General features: G+C 39.3%; 1 protein-coding gene across 1 annotated transcript in view; it reads left to right on the forward strand.

Annotated features, from left to right (window-relative positions):
- Positions 1–11,440, forward strand: part of OTC (ornithine carbamoyltransferase) — a 49,721-nt gene extending 38,281 nt beyond the window's left edge. The window contains exons 7-10 of the mRNA XM_005880869.2: positions 2,877–2,930; positions 3,011–3,160; positions 4,825–4,962; positions 10,696–11,440. Of these exons, the coding sequence (XP_005880931.1) occupies positions 2,877–2,930; positions 3,011–3,160; positions 4,825–4,962; positions 10,696–10,755 (402 nt within the window). The 3' untranslated portion in view covers positions 10,756–11,440. The remainder of the gene's footprint in view (positions 1–2,876; positions 2,931–3,010; positions 3,161–4,824; positions 4,963–10,695) is intronic.
- Positions 11,441–22,108: the final 10,668 nt, after the last annotated feature.

Genomic DNA, 22,108 nt, shown 5'->3' on the forward strand with positions numbered 1-22,108 from the left:
GCCCTTTCCACATGTGCCTCCGTACCTCTGCACTTTACTTCCACACCTCCTCTGAGTCTCAGTGTGCTTTTCTCTTTCCTTCTAGTTGTAGAATTTCCACTCAGTCAGCCTTCCTGTGGTTCTGGATGATGTCAGTTTTATCTTTTAGTTGTATTTTTGAAGTGGTTGTGCGAGGCAGCAATTCAGGTGTTTACCTATGCCACCATCTTGGTTTCTCTCTGAATGGTTTCTTTCTTCAAGAATTTTTATAATGAAAGAAATAATTATGATAGACAATCACATGCAAAACAAAACAATTTAAAATGAATAAACTCGAACATACCTGTCATGGTTTGAGATTCCTGGGAAGCAGACTTTGAGACACAGTTTATTGTGCAGGATATTTATTAGGGCATGCCCTTGAGATCAATACCTGTGGGAGGGAGGAAGAGGAAGCAGGAGTGAGCACAGGGAGAAACCAAGCTGTGATGCAGGGCCAACAATTGCCTCCACTGACCTTATGGAGAGTTCTAGATCTGAGATGGCCATTCAAAGCTGTCCTGAGTCGGGAGGAGGGAGTGAGGTTTTCATACCCTCCTGTCAACCAGTCATGGAATGTCACTCGCCTTGGAAAGGTATGTTACCTTGGGTGCATCTCTGCAACTGAGGCAGTGCCCAAAGAGAGCTGAAAGTCATGTTTCAGTAGCATGCCTAGCAGCCGGGGAGTAAGTCTTTTATTCACAATGGGGAATCTGGATGCCACCTCACAGTTTCCACCACAATGTCATACTGAGAATTTATAAAAACCAAGTCATAATCAATGCTAAGAATTCAGGAAAACAAGAAGCATGAAGGAAGGTGAGAATAATTATGATTTTTGGACTGACAAGACTTCCACATGGAGGGTGTACAGATGAAGGTGGACGAGAATTTGGACAAAGGAGGAGCTGATATGTTCATTTGAAGATGCCCAGGAGGAGACAAAGGGTAAAAGTCTGTGATGGCAGAAAAGGGCAAGATATGTGCAGGGTTGGCAATAAGACTGGATTTCCTGCAGTAAGATATTGAAAAGATTTAAAACAGACAGAAGCAGAGGATGCTAGTGGGGAGCCTTGATACTCTTAATCAGCTTTGACTTAAGAAACAAAGTAAACATTGGAGGCTTCAGAGAAAAAAAATCTTCCTTTAATGTACAGAGCAGATTGGAAGGAGAGGATTAGAGTTAGAGGGGCTACCTGTGGGTTCTGGAATAGCATGAGGGTCTTTAGCTGCTCTAATAATGTCCTCTCATCTAGAGTTGAGACTAGGGTGTGCAATCTCGGCACCTTATAATGCAAAATTTGTTCTTGCACGACTCTGACCGTGAGCACCTCCTTATATTTTATGTCCTAGGCACCTTGCTTGCCTCCCTCAAGTCCTGACCCTTCTATCAGCAAACCATCCCAAACAAATATATTTTAGTGAAAACAGTTTGCTTGCTGTGTAAGTGCCATTGCAGAGCAAGTGCCTGACACTCACAACACTTGTTGGTCAGTGCAAAAGAATAAGGTGTGCATGTAAGGTGTTAGTATTTATCTGGGGTGATCAGGGAAGGTTTTTATGAGGAAACTAGAGGCCTGGTGCATGAAATTCATGCATGGAGGGGGGGTGTCCTTCAGCCCAGCCTGCACCCTCTCCAATCTGGGACCCCTTGGGGGGATGTCTGACTGCCAGTTTAACCGGCAGTTGGACATTCCTCTCACAATCCGGGACTGCTGGCTCCTAACCGCTCACCTGCCTGCCAGCCTATTTGCCCCAAACCGCTCCCATGCTGGCCTGATTGATGCCTAACTGCTCCCCTGCCAGCCTGATAGCCCCCAACTGCCCTCCCCTGATGGCCCGATGGCTCCGATGGCTCCAACTGCCCTCCCCTGCTGGCCCAATTGCCCACAACTGCCCTCCTCTGCCAGCCTGATCACCCCCAACTGCTCTCCCCTGCCGTGACCTGCCTCCTACACCGGGACCTGCCTCCTCCGCATGAGGCAGTAGAGACGCCGGGACCGGCCTCCTCCATGCCACATGGAACCACAAGACCCCCAGGCCTTACTGTGTGGAGTGGCCACTGGGCCCTGCCTCCACAGTGCACATGGCCATCTCGTGGCAGCCATCTTGTGATGGCCATCTTGTGACAACGTCACGTGCAAGGGCGCAAGGACCACCTAGGCTTTTATTAGTATAGATATTTGAGGAAATATGTGAAACTGTTATTCCACATGGAGGGGGTGTGGGAAAGCATTTCAGACAAAAGAGAATTTTAAAAATCCCCAAACAACTCGTGCCCTAGCCAGTTTTGCTCAGTGGATAGAGCAAACTGAAAGGTCCCAGGTTTAAGTCCAGTCAGGGCACATGCCTGGGTTGTGGGCTTGATCCCCAGTGGGGGGCATGCAGGAGGCAGTCGATCAATGATTCTCTCTCATCATTGATGTTTCTCTTTCTCCCTCTCCCTTTCTCTCTGAAATCAATAAAAATATATAAAAAAACTCATGGAAATACTCTGAGACAAAAAATGCATAAGGTTGTGGAATTATGTATGTGATCCTCTTAAGCTATTAGAGGAACAAGAAGGAGTGCTAGCAAGAGATAAAAAGAACCCCAACCCCACTCTGTCTTTATGACTAAAGAGGTCAAGACAATAAAAGAAAATTGGGAGAACTGGTTATCTTTTTAAATTTCAAAAAGCACTATTACGATTTGATCAAGATGTAAATATTACATACTACTAAACATGATTGTGCTAAAACTGAAAGCAAAAAGAAGGGAAGGAGAGTGGGAATATTGTTGAAAGGAATATAATGCATATGGAAGAAAGTATATATAATAGAATTACCTAAATAACAGTTAAATGCTTCCCCTTGCAGGGTTATGAACCAGATCCCAGTATAATCAAGTTGGCAGAGAAATATGCCAAGGAGGTATGTTCCTTATAGATAAAGTTATTATTGCTTTTCTTTGTCCCATGAAGTTGTTTAATTGGCATGCTTGTGTATTCTAGAACAGTACCAAGCTGTCACTGACGAATGATCCATTGGAAGCGGCTCGTGGAGGAAATGTATTAATTACAGATACTTGGATAAGTATGGGACAAGAAGAGGAGAAGAAAAAGCGGCTCCAGGCTTTCAAAGGTTACCAGGTTACAATGAAGGTACAAATTGATGCCTCTCTGAAGGTTCATTAATTCCATTCATAAAGGCCAGAACCATCTAATCACTCATTCACATTGGGGAGAGCAGACTGTCTTTTCATTCCCTATGAAGGACTCACTGATTGTATCCCCTAGAGCAGTGGTTATCAACCTCCTGGCCCTTTAAATACAGTTCCTAATGTTGTGACCCAACCATAAAATTATTTTCGTTGCTACTTCATAACTGTAATGTTGCTACTGTGATGAATCGTAATGTAAATATCTGATATGCAGGATGGTCTTAGGTGACCCCTGTGAAAGGGTCGTTCGACAGCCAAAGAGGTCGCGACCCACAGGTTGAGAACCGCTGCCCTAGAGATTTCTCTTCTCCCAAAAATTAGCTATGTTCTTTAGAAAGACACTTTTATCCTGATTGAAGGAATTTGAAAGTCAGTCAGAAGAAAGAAGCTAAATTTTCCCTCTCACAGCAATGGAGGCATCAGAATGCTTTACACTTTATGGGTTTAGACACATAAGGTTACTTCTGTTGCATGCAGTTTCTTCTGATTTCTTCTCTAAGAAAAGCCCCATAATTTTGTTCTTCAGGCTAGTCCTTAACTCTGTTTTCTAAGGACTCAAGTCCAGTTGAGTTTTGCTAACTGCCTGCAGGGCATTCTCAGGGGAATCCCTTCAGATATTCATGAAAGGCATCACATGAGAAGGTGTCAATACACAGCTGGCAGGACCCTACTCCAATAGGGTTGCTGAATCAGTAGGTCAGGGGTGGGACCCAATAAATTGCATTTCTACCAGGTTCCCCGATGATGCAGTGCTGTTGCTCTAGACCAGGGGTGGGCAAACTTTTTGACTCGAAGGCCACAATGGGTTCTTAAACTGGACCGGAGGGCCGGAACAAAAGCATGGATGGAGTGTTTGTGTGAACTAATATAAATTCAAAGTAAACATCATTACATAAAAGGGTACGGTCTTTTTTTTTTTTTTAGTTTTATTCATTTCAAACGGGCCAGATCCGGCCCGCGGGCCGTAGTTTGCCCACGGCTGCTCTAGGGTCACACTTTGAGAACAACTGTTCTGGAGGAAACCCCTAAAAGTCAGGGGACATTGGGATTTTGTCAACAGAGCAACTAATCTGTTTTAGTGCAGAAAAGGATTAAGCCATTTTAATAGATATTTTATTGATAAAGTAATATATAAATATAAGCTCCCTAATTTATATATGTCACTAGAATGAAGTTTGAAAAATAAAAAAGTGAAAATGTCTTTTCCCCATCTCCTTAACAGTAACTATTCCCACAGGTAACCAGTGTTTATCAATTTGACAAGAGGCCCATAAATGGATGGGAAAATGTAACTTGTAGGAAATAACTGTTGGGGAAAATTAAAACTGTTAGGACATTTGCATTAAGAATGAAATATCTAGTACATAGTGCCCATAATCCTGTTTAATGCACTCCTATCTCAGCGTTCTTTTTCAAAATTGTTTTTAAGTGATAATAAAGTATGCTTCAAGTGCTAAAAACCATAATTTGGAGATAAGCTCAAAATATAACACAATCACATAAAAGTAACTTTTAAAATATAGTGGGGGATAAGTGGTCACTTTTGCTACCAGCCACTTACTACTCATAGAGTTCTTTACTGAGTTATCCCCATCTTTTCCTTAGACTGCTGAAGTTGCTGCCTCTGACTGGACATTTTTACACTGCTTGCCCAGAAAGCCAGAAGAAGTGGATGATGAAGTGTTTTATTCTCCACGATCACTAGTATTCCCAGAGGCTGAAAACAGAAAGTGGACAATCATGGTAAGCAAGAAATGAGGAATAGAGAGTAAGGAGTTCTTTCTATGGCCCTAACATGGTCATTCATGCTTTTTGGCAAATAATAAGCAACTGAGATTATCAAACTACTTTACTTACTTATATGGCATCTATTTATTACAGAAAGTTCATAACAGATTATTATTGCTTATTATCATTTATAGTATCTTTTAACTGAGTAAAACTAATCTCACTCCAAATATATCTATTTTAATTGGAATTCTCACTCCTCTTGATTAGTCTGATCACCAGCCAGCATTGCCTGCCAACCATTATAGCTTTTATAATTCTTATTTTATAATGCCCTTGTTAATGTGTATAGTGGCCCTTATTCAGTGCCTGCTACAAAATGGGCATTTGAAGTAATTTTATTTCCTTCCTCCTCTCCCTTCTTTTCATAACTTGCCTAGATCAGTGGTCGGCAAACTGCGGCTTGTGAGCCACATGCGGCTCTTTGGCCCTTTGAGTGTGGCTCTTCTACAAAATACCATGTGCGGGCAAGCATGTACAGTGTGATTGAAACTTCATGGCCCATGCGCAGAAATCGGTATTTTGTGGAAGAGCCACACTCAAGGAGCCAAAGAGCCGCATGTGGCTTGCGAGCCGCAGTTTGCCGACCACTGGCCTAGATAATTATTTTGGTTCTCTACTTGACTTTTGCCATACATACACATTTGTTTTTAGGTATGGTACATTTTCAGAATTGCAGCAAAACTAACTTAAAAGTTATTGATTTCTTTAACATAATGCTACTACTTTCATCTTCATCACTGCTATTCTAGGAAATATTAACCTATCACCTTCTTTCCTGGATAACTGGATACTCAAGTGCTATAATTTACTACCGTCATTTTTTTAGCCTTTGTTAATTTAAATGATCTCAATTACTATGCAAGCCAGGGTTTTACTGGCAAACAATAGAGTCTACTCTAGCTAGGTAAATGGAAAGGAATTTATTAAAAGACATTAAGCGGCTCCCAGAATATCTGGGGAAAGATGTAGCAAATCATTCTTGGATACCACATTCAGAAACAACACAGGCAGGAAAATTGCCCAACAACACTGTGGCACTTATAACCAAGGCCTTTGAAACTAAATGCGGGACCAGATATCTCTGCATATGGACCAGAGCATGGTTTCTACTACATTTAGTTCACTTATGGCTTCATGTCTTGAGTAGAAGCAGCTAAGGGGCATGTCTGCACCCTAGCTGCAAGGTAGTCTGGGAAATGTAATCTATAGCTTTCAACCTCTGTGTAGTGAAAACCAAGGTGAAAAGAACTATCTGCTAATTATTTATCTACTAGTGCTCCAGTGCACGGATTCATGCACATTGAAAGGAAATTAATTAGAAGGTGGCCGGTGGGGCTGGACTAGGCGAGAAGAGCCGGGCATGCCCTGGAGCCAACCTCCCACGGTCCCTCCCCAGCTAGCCACATCTGGGGTGGCACTGCAGCTCGAAGGTCATCTGTGGAGTGAGTGGGGTCCCTCTGGAAGGCGGGGTCCCTCAGCTTGGCCTGCGGGGATTGGCCAAAACCAGCTCTCTGGCATCCCCCAAGGGGTCCAGGATTGTGAGAGGGTGCAGGCCAGGCCAAGGGACCCCAGCAGTGCACATCAGGGCTGGGGAGGGTGGCGGGAGGGCTCCAGGGCATGTCCTGCCGGTCTTGCCTAGTCCCGATCGGCCTGACCCCAGCAGCAAGCTAACCTACTGGTCGAAGCGTCTGCCCCCTGCTGGTCAGTGCGGTTCATAGCGACTGGTTGAACGGTCGAATGAACGGTTGGACACTTAGGATATTAGGCTTTTATTATATAGGATTTTATAAATGAGGATTGATAAAGTTATTGTAAGCATTAAAATAATAAATGTAAAGCACTTAGTATGGTATATAATACACTATAAATATTGTTATTATAATTATCACCATCAGCATCTTCATTATTGATCCAACACAGTGACCAGCAGAAATTCAAGCTCTATTATGGCTGTTTGAAAGCCAGTCATGACTCCCTTAACAATGGAAAGTTGTATACCGGGCCTAAAATTTGTTATATCTAATAAGACGGAAGGTTTTTTTTTTTTTTCTTTTTTTTTTACTGTACCTTATAGCTTGCCACTTCAGGATGCTAACTCTGGGCAGCTGGCAATTGCAATGCCACATATACCAGTGCTTCTTGAAACTTTAATTTTCATTTGAATCACCTAGCGATCTTATTAAAGTGCAGGTTTGGATTCAGTAGGTCTGAGATGGGGCCCAAGATTTAGGATTTCTAACAAGCACCCAGGTAATGCAGATACTTCTGTCCTGTGGACCACATTTTAAGGAGCAAAGATCTAGATGATGAAAAAGGAAATGTGTGGCCAAACAAAAGAACATAAAAACTGGAATCACACATAAAACAGACAATAGCAAGCATCCACAGGGAATATAAAACAAAAAGAAGAAAGAAAAGTGATGCTTTGATCATCCTTCAGACAATATGCTCACTCAGCAAATGCTTAAAAAAAAAGAATATGTGAGCTATCCAACCATATACCTCAGGAAGAAACATAGCAAAAATTTGTCCTCAAGCTCTATTCTTGTTTTTCTTTGTCAGATATTTATTACATATTTATTACATTCAGTATGTTGAGGGAGCACAGGTGTTTCAGTTCTTAGAATAAAGTAAACCTAGGAACATTAGTTTTCAGAGTTTGAAGAGACCTTAGAATTCATCTAAACCAACCTCCTTATTTTACGGGCTAGGATGCTGCAGTTGAAAACAGATATGATTGACTCACAGTTAGCTACAGATGTGGGACTTGAGTGTGGGTTTCTTGGACTAGACATCCTTTGGCAGTTTTAGTTTCACCTCTTCAGTCAAGCCCTATTCTTTATCAGAAGATGATCAAAGTTACAAAGATAAATAAACCAAAATCTGTTAAAATAGTTCCTTTTAGAAATTCAGGGTGGAGAGTCTACAATACAAAGATAATTGTTACATCTCTAGGTCACAGTTTCCTTGTAGATCAAGCTATATAGATGGAAAATAATTTTTAATCCTAGGTCTTCAATATCATCAATAAGCTACTTAGAGTCCTATGTTAAGAAGGTTTTAAGCTTGCCTGTGGCATCAGTAAGAGTGGCATGGCTGACTAGTGATACCTGACGTGGATTCTAGAAGAGAGGGGATGACACACATGCTGCATTCTTTATGTCTCTAAGCTAGATTATTTGTATGTCCCATTGAGTTAATCTCACTTCAGCAATCATATACTGAACATCCACTGTGTGCCAGGCCCTCTGCTAAGCATTGAGGTTTTAAAAAATGTATATTGTGCAGTCCCTGCAGACTGTACAGTTCATAAAAGTATAGTATTTTCAAGTGAGATCTTAGAGACTGTCTAGTCTAAATTCATATTTTATAGACAAAAAAGTTATTTTTAGACAGCTTATTTAGAATGGCATTTAGGCTCAGCACTTCTTGTTAGATTTTTCTGGAACGTTCTAAAGACACAATACTTGTTTTCCTCTTGAACTTGCTTATCCAATACAGATGCTATTAAGCCCATGTGGCTATTTAAATTTAAACTTCTACTAATTAAAATATAATAAAATTTAAGATTCAATTCCTCAGAAAACTAACCACATTTAAAGTGCTCAATAGCCACATGTGGCTGTCAGCTACACTATTTGTATTTGCCAACACAGACATAGAACATTTCCATTATTGCAGAAAGTATTTTATAGTCTCTTTCTGTTTTCATGTTTGGAGTGCCAGATAAAATACAGGACATCCAGTTAAATTGAAATTTCAGATAAACAAGTAATTGTTTAGTATAGCTAATTTTCCATGCAAGATTTGGAACATAGTGTTGTTTGTCCAAAATGCTAATTTAACTGCCTGTCTGTATTTACTTTCTTAGCTAAATCTGGAAACTCTATTCCAAGTTGACTTTCTAAGATTTTACTTTTAAAAATAACTTTGACATATGCAATGACAATTAAGAACAATAACAAAAAAACCGTCCTGAGATATGATCCCAAGAACCTATAAAAAAGCTTAAAATATTTTACCTGGAAGATGTTTTTAATCCCAGAATTTAGCCTTTCTACTTTCTTCTTGTCATTCAGATCTCAATTTAAATGTCATTCCTTTAACAAGGTCTTCCTTGGCCATCCACTCTTAAGTGGTTCCCCAGGTCCATTTATACCATTTTTATTTTATTTTCTAATGGCTTTTATCACTACCTGATCTTTTATTTGTTTGTTGTCTGTCTCCCCACTATAATGAAACTCCATTAAAGCATTGATCTTGGCTGTAATGTTCTTTTTTTATACCTAGAATGGTGCCTGACAAACACCCTAAATATGTGCACAATATACTTTTGTAACCTGAAGGCAATATAGGGTACTTGTTCTAGAACATAGGCTTTGGAAATCAAGTTAAAATCTTGCCTCTCTGTAATCTTGATCAAGTACCATAACTTCTGTAAACCCAGTTTATTCATAAAAATGGGGTTAAAATAGAAACAACATAATAAGATTGTGAAGATTAAATGAGGTAAGAGTAATCTGAGCATTGTGGTCAAGGTCTAGGGACAGACAGGTGCAGATGATACATCCCTTACAACCACCACTCATGAAAATACATATGCCTCAGTTTCCTCATCTATATTTTATATCTCAACACTTCACACAGTAGGAAAGGATATTAAATGGTAGGATACACATAAAGTACTCAGCACAGGGCCCAGCACATGGTAACTGCTCAACAAATGTACTCATTGAACCCCTTTTAAATATGACCTGCATTTCTGATATAGGCTAGGAACACATGTGGAATATGGTGGGAAAGAGGAGCAAGTACCTGTAAGGTAGTAAAACTACCTCTTAAGACTGGAGTCAGAGAAATCTGGGTCTAAACCCAGTTCTATATTATCTATTATTACCAGGGTAGATTTGAATAAATGATAATAACAGAAGCTACCTTAGAAGGTTGTTTCATTAAGTGAAATAATGCACAACCATTTATCTCTGGCTTACCACAGCACCTAGCACAGAGCTTGGCAAATATTTCTTAACTCACTAAAACATGATAAGGCATTTAGTCTGGCACATAGTAAACATTCAATAAACATTTTTGTTTATTGAACATTCATCATTGTTTAATATTATTACTATTGCCATAATATTGGAAGTTGGGAAGGGTAAAAGTGAAAATTACCATTTGTGGCTGATAGTCTAATGGAAAGCTGTACTCTTGGATATACTTTTTTTTTTTCATGAGCACTCAGATTCAGATAGACATTATTTGTTAGCCCAGATGATTTACTTTTATTATTTTACATCTGATGTATATTACAAGTGCCAAAACCACAGAATAAACATGAGGATGGGAGGAATTATATTTCTCAAAAACCAGCCAATACCTAGGTTTCATTTATGACTGGAAAATCTAATCATGGCTACCACCATGATATCTCATTTCAACTGGTCCTGGAATGAGGCCCAAGTAAGCATGGTGTTTGTGCACATATTTGGGTCAGTCTGATCTCTCGTGACATTTCTTTATCTAAATAAAACTAAATATTAGATCAGAACTGTCTCATCATTTCTTTGGGAAAACTTATTTTAACCACAGGCATTCAAAGCAGCAATCCAATTCCTCTTCCGTAGGTCCCTAAGCAGACTCTTGCTAATACCCATTTCTTTCTTTCTCTTTGTTGTGTCATCTTAGGCTGTCATGGTGTCCCTGCTGACAGATTATTCACCTCAGCTCCAGAAGCCAAAGTTTTAATGCTGTGATGCTTGTCAAGAGAGAACCGATGTTCTTCAGTAACAGAATGAGTCTTTTATGGGGGAAGGAGAAGAGAATCCAAGAGAAATAAACAAATCGTGATACATGGAATAGGTGAACAATATGATATTGCCTTGCCATTGTGAAACTTTCGTAAAGCCCTTAAATTAAGTATTGATGCACTGTAATACATTGCTTGACTTAATCAATGCTCTAATTCAAAATTTCTGAGTTACATTTAGGTATCATATTAATAACCATGTACATTTGCCTCAACTAAACATAAAATACTGTGTTTATAATGCATAATGTCTAAGCCATTAAATGTAATCTATGCTTATTACCTTAATAAATTATCACCCATGCTAATTTATAAGTAAACATTTACCAGGCAGTCAGCTGCTGGTAGATCTGTGGGCTAAGCTCATATCCCTCAGGACTAACAAAGAAGCCAAATGATTCATCTTACTGATATATTGCAATTTGCAGGCAAATGAGGTAGACAGGCATTCGTTTATGAAGGCAGATGAGGAAATTCTTAGAAAACAGCTATAACTATGCCCAAACTCTGGAGTTTTTCCCAGTAATTTGTGGGAAGGAGGATCTTTCTAGAGCACACATCTCTTTTCTGCAATGAATACTTAACGTTACAATGCTAAGGAAACATTTGTGAACAGTGGTAAAACCATGGATACCTAGCTAGGAATGTAAGATCCATTAGAGTGAGTGACATTTTCATAGGTTCAAATTCTTTAGCAGGAGCAATTTAATTTTTTTTCATGTTTGTGCTTATCATGCATCTACTCCCACCACACACTGGATATTTCCATAAATCCACTATTTGTCATATTTTAGCCCAGTTTACTCCAGTTTTTCTTCAGAATAATAAAATTTGCATTACTGGATTATTATAATATAATTAAAGCTAGATGTCTCTTGTGGGTAACTAAATTTTGAAATGTTGAATTATTATGATATAATTTGAAATTTTTTACTTAAAAATTTAAGGAACATAAATGAAACTCAAAAATAATGTATTTTACAGAGGATAAAAAAGTAACTACCTTTATATTCTACCTCCCCCATTAGAAGAATGCTTTCAGGCTGGTTGACTGATATTTTCAGCAGATATCTATGACTTAAATGAGTGACTAAAAGATGAAGTACAAGTTAAATTTGCAATGCAGATGAAATAAAACATATTTTGTAGGGGAAAAGGCTCATAACGTTCAGAAGAAAAATAATTTTTTTCTAGTAAATATCAAATGTGACGTTCGTGTCTATGGTAGTTTATAAGAAAAAAAGAGAGTAGAGTTTAGTGGACTATCTTTTTTTCAGCAGAGGGTATAGGAATGATTTAACAAGAGGGTGTCATGTGGATTGTTGAGACTCTCCCTCAAATTGCCTAAATGTAAAGAACATAATCCTGAGAATCCTTCCACTTTCTAAGTGGTCCCCCATGGTAATGAGCTCTCATCTCTTTGCTAGTTATTATTTGAATCAAATGAAAAGTATAATCTCAGTCCCTCAATAATAAGGAACGTATAAACATTTTCTTGCCAATATGCAGTCACTTTACCTTCAAAAAGCCCAAAGCTTCCATTTTTTAATGTACACACAATTTAATATCTTGCTCAAACCAAATCTGTAGAAATTTACTTGCTTTATTAATTTTTTATCTTAAGAAGACTTTAGTTATATTATCAGGAATAAAGAAACCAGGAAAGGAAAAATTAGCCTTATTTTTTCCCAAACTATTTTTATTTCCTATTTATTTTTACCCTTGCCTCCCTCATTCCCTTTTCTATGTAACTACTGCAACAAAAAAGATGAAGAAAAACTCCAGGAATAACCCTTGGGTATCTGGTGTACACAATAGATCCTACCTATTTTATTAATATAACTAGTCAAAGAGATCCTTTCTTCTAGGCTTTCTCTACTGTAACATTGGAAGTTAAAACATCAAGATATTACACTGCAATAATTTCACTGTCACGGAAGATCATCAGTTGTTTGGGTTTTTTCCCCAGTGATAAGTTTCTAATCAGATATTCCTAATGGATATTATGCTAATGACTTGACTATTGTAAGATCCTTAGGCAGAAATATGTGCACAGACTAACATGGCAATACTACATTAGACCTCATATGCAAGCAACACTAGAACCTCAGTTAAAATAGCAGGACCCCTTCAACTAATACAAAAGTTCCAATGCAAAACTTCTCATGTGATAAAAATGATGAATGCATACAGAGAGGGTATCCATAACACATTCTTTTGGGGGCCTTTTTGTCTTGAAATCTCTCATCAATGTCTAGAATCTGGACTCTAGATTATGGAGATGGCTGAGCATGTCTTGAGACATGGCACCACTCAGCAATTTTGTAGGACTGATATCTTTTGACAAATATGAAAGGCCATATCAAAGATTTAAAAAACAGTTGTCACAATGATCAGATTCCTACAACCAGGAACACTAGATACTGACATACAAGTTGTGCTCTGTGCAAAGGTCTCAAGTGAAAAGTGTAAGGGTTGAAACATGGTCTGTACTTCAGTTACCAAGTCTTGTGCTTCCTTACAGGCCTTACAGCCAGAGGAAGGAGTGATTTTTTTGTAAGTTGTGCACCCAGAGGGAACAATTTTCAGTATTTCATAAGCTTGAATAGATGCTTTGTTTTAAGTCACACAAAGGGCCAGTATCTGGCCCTACTATCAACTTTTTTAAAAAATCCTCACCTGAGAATATTTTTCCTTTTTTTAAATTTATTTTTTATTTTTTATTTTTTGAGAGAGAGAGAGTGGAAGAGACAGAGAAAGAGAGAGAGAAATATCAATGTGAGAGAAACACATAGACTGGTTGCCTCCTGCATGCGCCCTGACCAGGGCCTGGGCCAGGGAGGAGCCTGCAACCAAGGTACATGCCCTTGTCCAGAATCGAACCCGGGACCCTTTGGTCCACAGGCCCACACTCTATCCACTGAGCCAAACCGGCCAGGGCCCTACCATCAACTATTTACATCGAGACTTTTTTTTTCAATATCACCTTGTATTTGATTAAAATGAGACACCCAGAACCACTTAGCCCACAAAGTTGGACTCTCACCGTCATCCCATTACTGGAAGTCCACATCCTTGATTAGCTTTCCCTGTAGCTAACTTGCTTCCCTTCTCCTGAGAGTGCTTCCTCATTAAATTATTTTGCAGAAGAATCCCCATCTCAGGCTCTGTTTATAGAGAATTTGATCTAATATGAACCATAAAAAATATTTTTTTAGAGGTATGTACTACAGTATACTGCTTTTCTTTTAGACATCTAGAGCAGGGTAGGGAGATAAAATGCCAAATGGTGATAAATGATAAAAAGCTTGTAAGCAACAACTTTTCTGGTTACCAGGACTCTGCCAAACTGCATCATGGAGGCCAGCAAGTCTGAAAATCTAATCAAGGCGACTAAATTATTTGTTTAACAAAGCATGGCAGGAATGTACACTTATATGAAATAAATCAAAGATATGGGCAATTGCTGGACTTGGGGTCTTGCAGATGAAAGGGGAAAGGGATTAGAAAAAACTCTCATCAGGGTTTATCCATCTTTGTTTGAGTCTAGAAGTGCTCAAAGGAAGAAGTCTTCAAACTGTTCTTAAATCAGCAGTTCTCAAACATTTTGGTCTCAGATCTTGTAGCCCATAAATTATGAAGATCTCAAAGAGTTTTTGTTTCTGTGGGATATATCTATCAGTTTTTACCACATTAGAAATTAAAACTGAGAAATATTTGCCAATTGATTAACTCTAAAATAACAATAGTGAACCTATTACAGGTCAACATAAATAATATCATTTTTATGAAAAATAACTATATTTTCCAAAACAAATAAAGTTAATAAATAGAGTGGCTGGCATTATTTTATATTTTTGCATGTCTTTGATGCCTGCCTTAATAGAAGACAGATGAATTCTCATATCTACTTCTGCATTCCATCTGGAGCACTACGCTGGTTTGAAGTATAGGAAGAATATCCAGCCTCACACAGATAAGTGTTTGAAAAGGGAGATAAATTTTAATAGCCTTTTCAAATAATCATGAATAGTCTTTGATGTTACATTGAAACTCCACAAGTGATAGCTTCTTAAAGATTATTTGCAATGTGAAATCTGAAACCTCATCTCTGAACTTTTCTACAAAGTTAAACTTAATGTTTATATTTCATTTTGAATAGATCTTTTACCCATATGTGATTCCAATATTGGCCATTTGGAAAATATTAGTCCAATGAATTATGCAAATATTACAAATGATTTACATGATATTAAAAAAATCACAGTTGGTGCTATCACTACTGCTATGATATGAATGTTTGTGCCCCCCCTTCATAAAATCCTAATCCCCAAAGATTGTGATATTAGGATGTAGGGCCTTTGGTCATGAAGGTAGACCCCTCCTAAATGGGATTAGTGCCTTGTAAAAGAGACCCCACAGAGCTCCCTAGCCATTTCCATAATGTGAGGATACAGTGAGAAGGTACTAGCAATGAACCAGGAAAGAGGGTCCTCACTAGAGCATGACCATATTATCACCTTTATCTTGGACTTCCCAACTTCCAAGACTGTGAGAATAAATGTCTGCTGTTTACAAACTACCCAGAATTTTGTTATAGCAGCTCAAATGGCTAATACAACCACCTGTCTCATTAGAAAAATCTTTATGTATTAAGAAGCAGATATAAATTCTACACAATTCTAATTTTCTTTTGAAAGTTGTCAGTTACTTTCCTTGAAGTGATAGGTTCACCTCATTCAATTTCAAGATGTCTGCCAAATACCCAATTCCTAATGACCAGAGTATGTGAATTTTTTTCCAATTAAAACTAGTATACCATAAAAAAGGTGCCTAATTCAACAAGTTAAAGAATTGCACAATACTTTTCAATAATCACATTCCCTTATGCAACAGAAAGGCTTAATACTTACTTTTCATGTTATCACACAAAATGTTAAAGAGATATGTACACAGGAGTTGACATTTAATATTAATACTTTTTTATTGCTTCATCAAGGATATACATAAGTGAATCTGGCTTTTAAAAACTGCCTGTATGTGATAGTGAAGAATAAAGTGACTTGGTTCTACTGCCTTAATTCATGCTAAGGTGTCAGCAGTTTTACCCACCAGCGCCTTTGTACCAACCTTTTTGAACTAGCTGAACCAGGAACCACCCATTATGAAGCAAGGTCCTATAATACTTCCAGGGATCCAAGAGAGACCAAGAGGGAAGAACTCTGCAACACCCATTCCTGATTAAACCAGAATAGTCCAATCTAATCTGATTTCATCTGTAATATTTAGCAGCATTCCTTCAAAAGATTCTGGTGGAAAATAAAAAAGTTCACGACTCACTTCTATAAAGCAAGTCTTGGCTGTACTAAATATGGATAAAATCCATACTGAAATCTTGTTTTATTCATTCTATGCATACCAAGCCATCTATTATTTTGAGTCTCAGTTTTGTGCCAGACATGGAAGACATGACCCATGCCCTCATGGTGCTTATAGTATAACTGGAGGCCTGATGCATAACATTCCTGTAAGGGCCTTGGCCCTCACCTGCCACTGCCGCGGCAGCTGGGGGCCTCTGCTGCTGCTGCTGTGGCCAGGGGCCTCTGCTGCCTCTGCCTTGGCCCCTGCCCTCTGTGGCTTTGCCAGGAAGGAAGGACGTCCAGAAGGACGTTCGGTCTAATTAGGGTATTATGCTTTTTTTATTATAGACAGGGGGGACGGACAACCACATGTAATAAAAGCTGTGAGGGAAATAGGACATTCTAATAAAAATAAAGAGACAAAAGAAAAGGTACACATTTGAATCAATTGTTCTCAAACTTCAGTGAATATCAGAATCACCTGGAGAGCTAACAAATAATACAGAGGCCCTGGCTTTTTGAAGTGGGGAGGGTCTTGGGCATCTGTAGTTTAACCACATGATTTTCCAAAATTTGAGTAGTGCTGTTTTTTTTTAAAAATATATTTTATTGATTTTTTACAGACAGGAAGGGAGAGGGATAGTTAGAAACATCGATGAGAGAGAAACATCGATCAGCTGCCTCCCGCACACTCCCCACTGGGGATGTGCCCGCAACCAAGGTACATGCCCTTGACCAGAATCAAACCTGGGACCCTTCAGTCCGCAGGCCGACGCTCCATCCACTGAGCCAAACCGGCCAGGGCAGTAGTGCTGTTTAAAATACAGTACTCAGAGAAAGTCTTTCAGAGGTGACCTTAAAACTGAGTCCTGACTGATGAGAATTTTGGGGGTACCCAAGCTTTTCATTGTATTTGGATCTCAGATTTGTCTTAGATGATGCCAACTCTTTTACAGCTATAGGTTGAACTGAAGGGCTATTAAGTACTGCTTAAGTGAGCACATTTCATTTCTTATTATAAAAATAATTTACCATTTAAGTGAGCAACTACAAGTTTCTATAATAAATGTTTTATGAGAAGTTACACAAGACATTTTGTATTTACAAGCCTTGTCATAAAAGTCACTGAAGATCTTATCCCATTAACAAGGGACAGAGCACATAACATTATCTTTAAAAACTTATGCCCCTACTAGCTATTTTTTGAATAGTGCCTTTTTATGTGGTCACTAAAATGTAAATATTTTCTAACTTCTCTTTGTTATCTTTCTGAGACTTGTACAACCATCATGACACTTTGAATTAATTCTCAGAGTAGTTATGCTAATAATATTATCTCCCCTCAAGGCTTTCCATTAAATATATTTGTAAAAATTATATTCTTTAACTAAGGTCAGTAAAAGAAATGAAGGTATTTAATTTCTGATCTCCATATAATTAAATGAAGAATGAAAAAAAGAATCTTTCAGTTAGAGGACCAGTGTACAGGTTGGCCTTGAGGTGAAAAGGGGCTTGGCTTCTTCAAGGAACTAGAAGATGAGTATAGCTTGGATATTGTGAGCAAGAAAGAGAGGAGTACAAAATAAGTGGCATTTAAAGTACTAATAATTTAATTATCAAAGAACTTGGACACAGAGATGTTCACATCTATGAGGTTCTGGTATTACTGAACATTTACTGATGAAAAAGGAAGGTCAGGGAAACCATTAATAATTGTAACTAAGTAGTTTGCCTTCTTTACTCTCAGACCCATGAGCAGGAAATATGTTTGTTTTACCTTACAATCCATAGTTGACCTATGGTATTAAAAGTGTCAGTGGTGGAAAAGCTACAGTATGGAGCTTATGGCAAGCTCCAGTGGAAGTTAAAAAATGTAGGCCCTGGGAGTCTGGAGCCATCCATAGCAGAAAATGGTATATCCAAAATGGGGCCTGAGTAAGATCAGAGGACACAAGTAAACTGCATGAGCAGATAGCCCAGGTCCCATGTCATCCATAAGAGCTTTACCAGTACCCCACTAAGATTTGAACCACACTGTCATATGGGGGAGGGTTCTCATACAAATAGTTAAAAGAGGAGAATGAAGTTCTTTTTGGTTTACAAATGGTTTGGCTCAGTGTGTATATAAAGCTGAAAATAGATGATAACTACATTGCAACATGTTCAGGATTTACCTTGAATGACAATGAGAGGGAAAATCTTCCCAGTGGCTGGAGATAAAATGGTACATCTGGTCACCTACTTTGTGTGGAAGGAACAGTGGTCTGAGGTGAAAATATCTAGATTCATGGGTAGTGGCCAATGGCTTGGAAGAGAAGGCTACACGATCAGATACAAGGAGTTATAGGATAAAGGCATATGAATGGAAACATGGGAATGGGTACAAAATGTGAAGATCTTTGTATCACATGTAAATGTGCAGCAGAAAGCATCCACCAAAGAAGAGGCACTAAACCAAGTAGACAAAATGGAGCAGCTAGCCTTTGCCACCAGCCACCCTAGAATTGGCTTGGTGGGCATATTCATGAAGTGGCCAGGTGACCAACATACATTGGACCTATAATATTGGTGACTAATAACATTGACTACCACTTACCAAAGCTGATCTAGCGACTGCTGTGTCTGAATGTCTAACCCTTTGGCAATAGAGACCTATAATGAGCTTCTAGATATGGCACTATCTCTTGGTTACATGGTGTCAAGTCAACAATACTGAGCCATTTCCATCCTGGAAGTGTCAGCAAGTTGTCCTCAAAGGAATAGATACTTATTCTAAGAATAGGTTCACCTTTTCTGTCTGTAGACCTTCAGCCAGTACCACTAACAAGGGGATTATGAAAGGCATGATCCATAGCATGAAATCCCACATTTCATAGCATCTGACTAGAGGCACAATTTACAGTAAAGGAGGAGTGGTAGTGAGCCCATTTCCAGGGCATCCACTGGTGTTATCACATTACCACACTATCCAGAGCCAGCCATCCTCATAAAACACTGGAGTGGATTTTAAAATAAGTAACTGAATTGCCAGTTTTTAGGCAACACTCTGAAAAAAGAGGGTTCCCTTTAGGACACAGTGTATATATTAAATCAGAGACCTCTATCTGGTGCTGTGCCCCCAATAGGAAGAATACATGGATCCAGAGACCAAGAGGTGGAAGCAAGAGTGGCCCCACATACCTCATTATGACCCTATGCTTCCAGTCCCATCAACTCTGACCATGACAGTGTTGGTGGTCATGGTCCTCAAAGAGGGCACACTTTTGCCAGAGGATGCAGAAAGGGTCCCATTGAACTACAAGCCATGGTCACCACCAGGACACTTTAGACACCTTGTGACCAAGGATTAGCAAGCAAGAAAAGGAGTAACAATTATGGCAAGAGTAATTGATGCCGATCATCATGAGGAAGTAGGGCTGCAGCAGGTAGGAATGTGTATGTTACTCAAGTGATAAACTTGGGCACCTCTTACTACTCTCTTACCCAAGTATGATCGTGAATAGAAAATGCAGCCTCAGAAGGGTATGATTTACAAGGGCTCAGACTTCTCAGGAATGAAAGTTTGGATTATAACAACAGGTAAAGGCAGACCTACAGAGGTTATAGCTGAAGGTTAGAATGGATAGTAGAGAAGAGAGAGGGTGAGTAACAATTGCAGCTCCAAGACCAACTGCAGCAAGAAGGATCATAAATTGTCCCACTAACCCTCCTTTTCTGAGTTTTTCCCTCAGGAAGAGAGGTCCATGAGAACCATGCAGGATCTGTTCCTGTATTTATGTGAAGGAAATCTGTGCAGTGCAAGGAGTAGACTTCTGACTATGGGCAGTGTACTTGACTGAGAGCCCTAGCGGCTCCCAAGGCAGTTAGTGAGCATGACAGGGACAATAAGGCAGGCAACTTTAGTTCTAGGATACCTTGAGAGCCTGTAGAACTCCCTTAAAACTGTATTGAAGTCTAAGGCACTTCCACCTAACCTTTCTTTCTTTTCTGGATCAGATCAGATATCCTTCTCAGTCTGACAACTCTCCTAGCCTCCTCATTCACTTTCCCTTAGAAGCTTTTCTGTCAATAAATCTCTTGCATGGTTAATCCCATTTTAGAGGACCTGGATCAACACAGTTTCATCAGATACTCAAAAGATCTGCAACCTGACAAAGATTATAACCCATTTGCCAGATGCTGAATTTGCATTTCTGCCTTGGAAGAACCAAGAACAGAATTTGGAAGAGTTCTTGACTCAGATCAGTGGTCCCAATCTTGCCATATCCTTGGTAAAGGTGAATAAGATTATGCTGATGCATTTGGGAAGATGAGTCAACATTGGGAATAGGTTTAGGTGAATAGTGATTTTCCTTCCCTCTGGCCAGGCACCCTACTAACAGAGTCAGCCTTATTATATAAACTACCAGTACTCAATGGAATGTCACAAAACCAATTAAGCTGGAGGAATAGATTGCCTTAATTTTACTTATTAAAAGATACATTAAAGAGAATAAAAATCCTTCCTGAATCATCCAAGTTGTAATGTTATCAGTCACTCAAAGAACTCTAAGTGTACTGCAAACACATGGCTTTCTCCATCCTGAAAAATGCAGTGACAAGGGAAGATAATTGCAAACCATTTCTGGAGAAAATTCAATTTATACATTTTAGGTTTTAGACAGTTAGGCATTTTTAAAATAAAATATATGCTCCCTAACCACCCTGAAGCTTTCTCCATGACATTAATTGTGCTGTCACGGAGAGGGACAATATCTACCTAATAGATCTGTTACCCATTAGAAAGTGTTTAAGAGGCTGATGACATCCTCCTCTCTTATTAGTGACAGGACTGATTTAGAGTACTCCTCACTGATCCACTTATTCATGGGTATGTTATCAAGTATAATCTTAAACTTTCTATTTAATACCATAATAAAATAGAAATAAATTCAACCAAAATTCATACTCTGTCTTCTTTTTGTCCCACTCTTGTATTAGCAATATTTCCTAGGTCTTTGCTCTTCAAAACAGCAAAATAAAAATCTTATTTTCTAAGTAAAGCCTTTTTCAAAGGACAAAAAAGACCAAATGATCCTTCTTTGAGAGTGATGTCTCTGGGGAACATCTGGAGTACAAGGCAGGATACTTGGATAAAGAGACTGCTGGAACATCAGTATGTTGATCATATCTTACCCTTATACTTACACCTGTAGCAGATCCAGTTGCCAAAATTATCTGGGCATTCTCTTAGGGACAAAAATATAGGAAGTTCATGCCATCTCTGCAATTTAATTAATGAGACCCAGTTCATCAAGTGACCCTACAGCAAGCATATAATCTCTTTCACCTAAAGTCACCCATTTGTAAAACTAAATGTTACTTTTTTTTTTACAGTGAAATCTTGATTCCTAATTTCTTTTTTAAAAATTTAAGTTCTTTATTGTTTAACTAGAAGCCCAGTGCATGAAATTCGTGCACTGGGGAGGGGGTGGTCCCTCAGCCCGGCCTGCACCCTCTCACAGTCCAGGACCCCTCGGGGGATGTCCACCTGCCGGCTTAGGCTTAAGCCGGCAGTCAGACATCCCTCTCACAGTCTGGGGCTCTTCCAGCCTGGAACCCCTTGCTCCTTACCACCTGCCTGCAGTGGAGGCGGGAGAGGCTCCTGTCACTGCTGCTGTGCTCGCCAGCTGTGAGCCTGGCTTCTGGTTGAGCAGCGCTCCCCCTGTGGGGGGGCACTGAACACGGGGGCAGCTCCTGCATTGAGAATCTGCCCCCTGGTGGTCAGTGCACATCATGGCGACCAGTCGTTCTGCTGGTCATTCTGCCGTTTGGTCAATTTTCATATTAGGGATTTATTGTATAGGATGTATTACATAAGTCTCCATTTTTCCCCCGTTGACCTCTCCCAGGCCACCCCCAAACCCCAGCACATGCACTCACCACCACCACC

This window comes from Myotis brandtii, unplaced genomic scaffold (assembly GCF_000412655.1).
Source record: "Myotis brandtii unplaced genomic scaffold, ASM41265v1 scaffold657, whole genome shotgun sequence".
Lineage (NCBI taxonomy): Eukaryota > Metazoa > Chordata > Mammalia > Chiroptera > Vespertilionidae > Myotis > Myotis brandtii.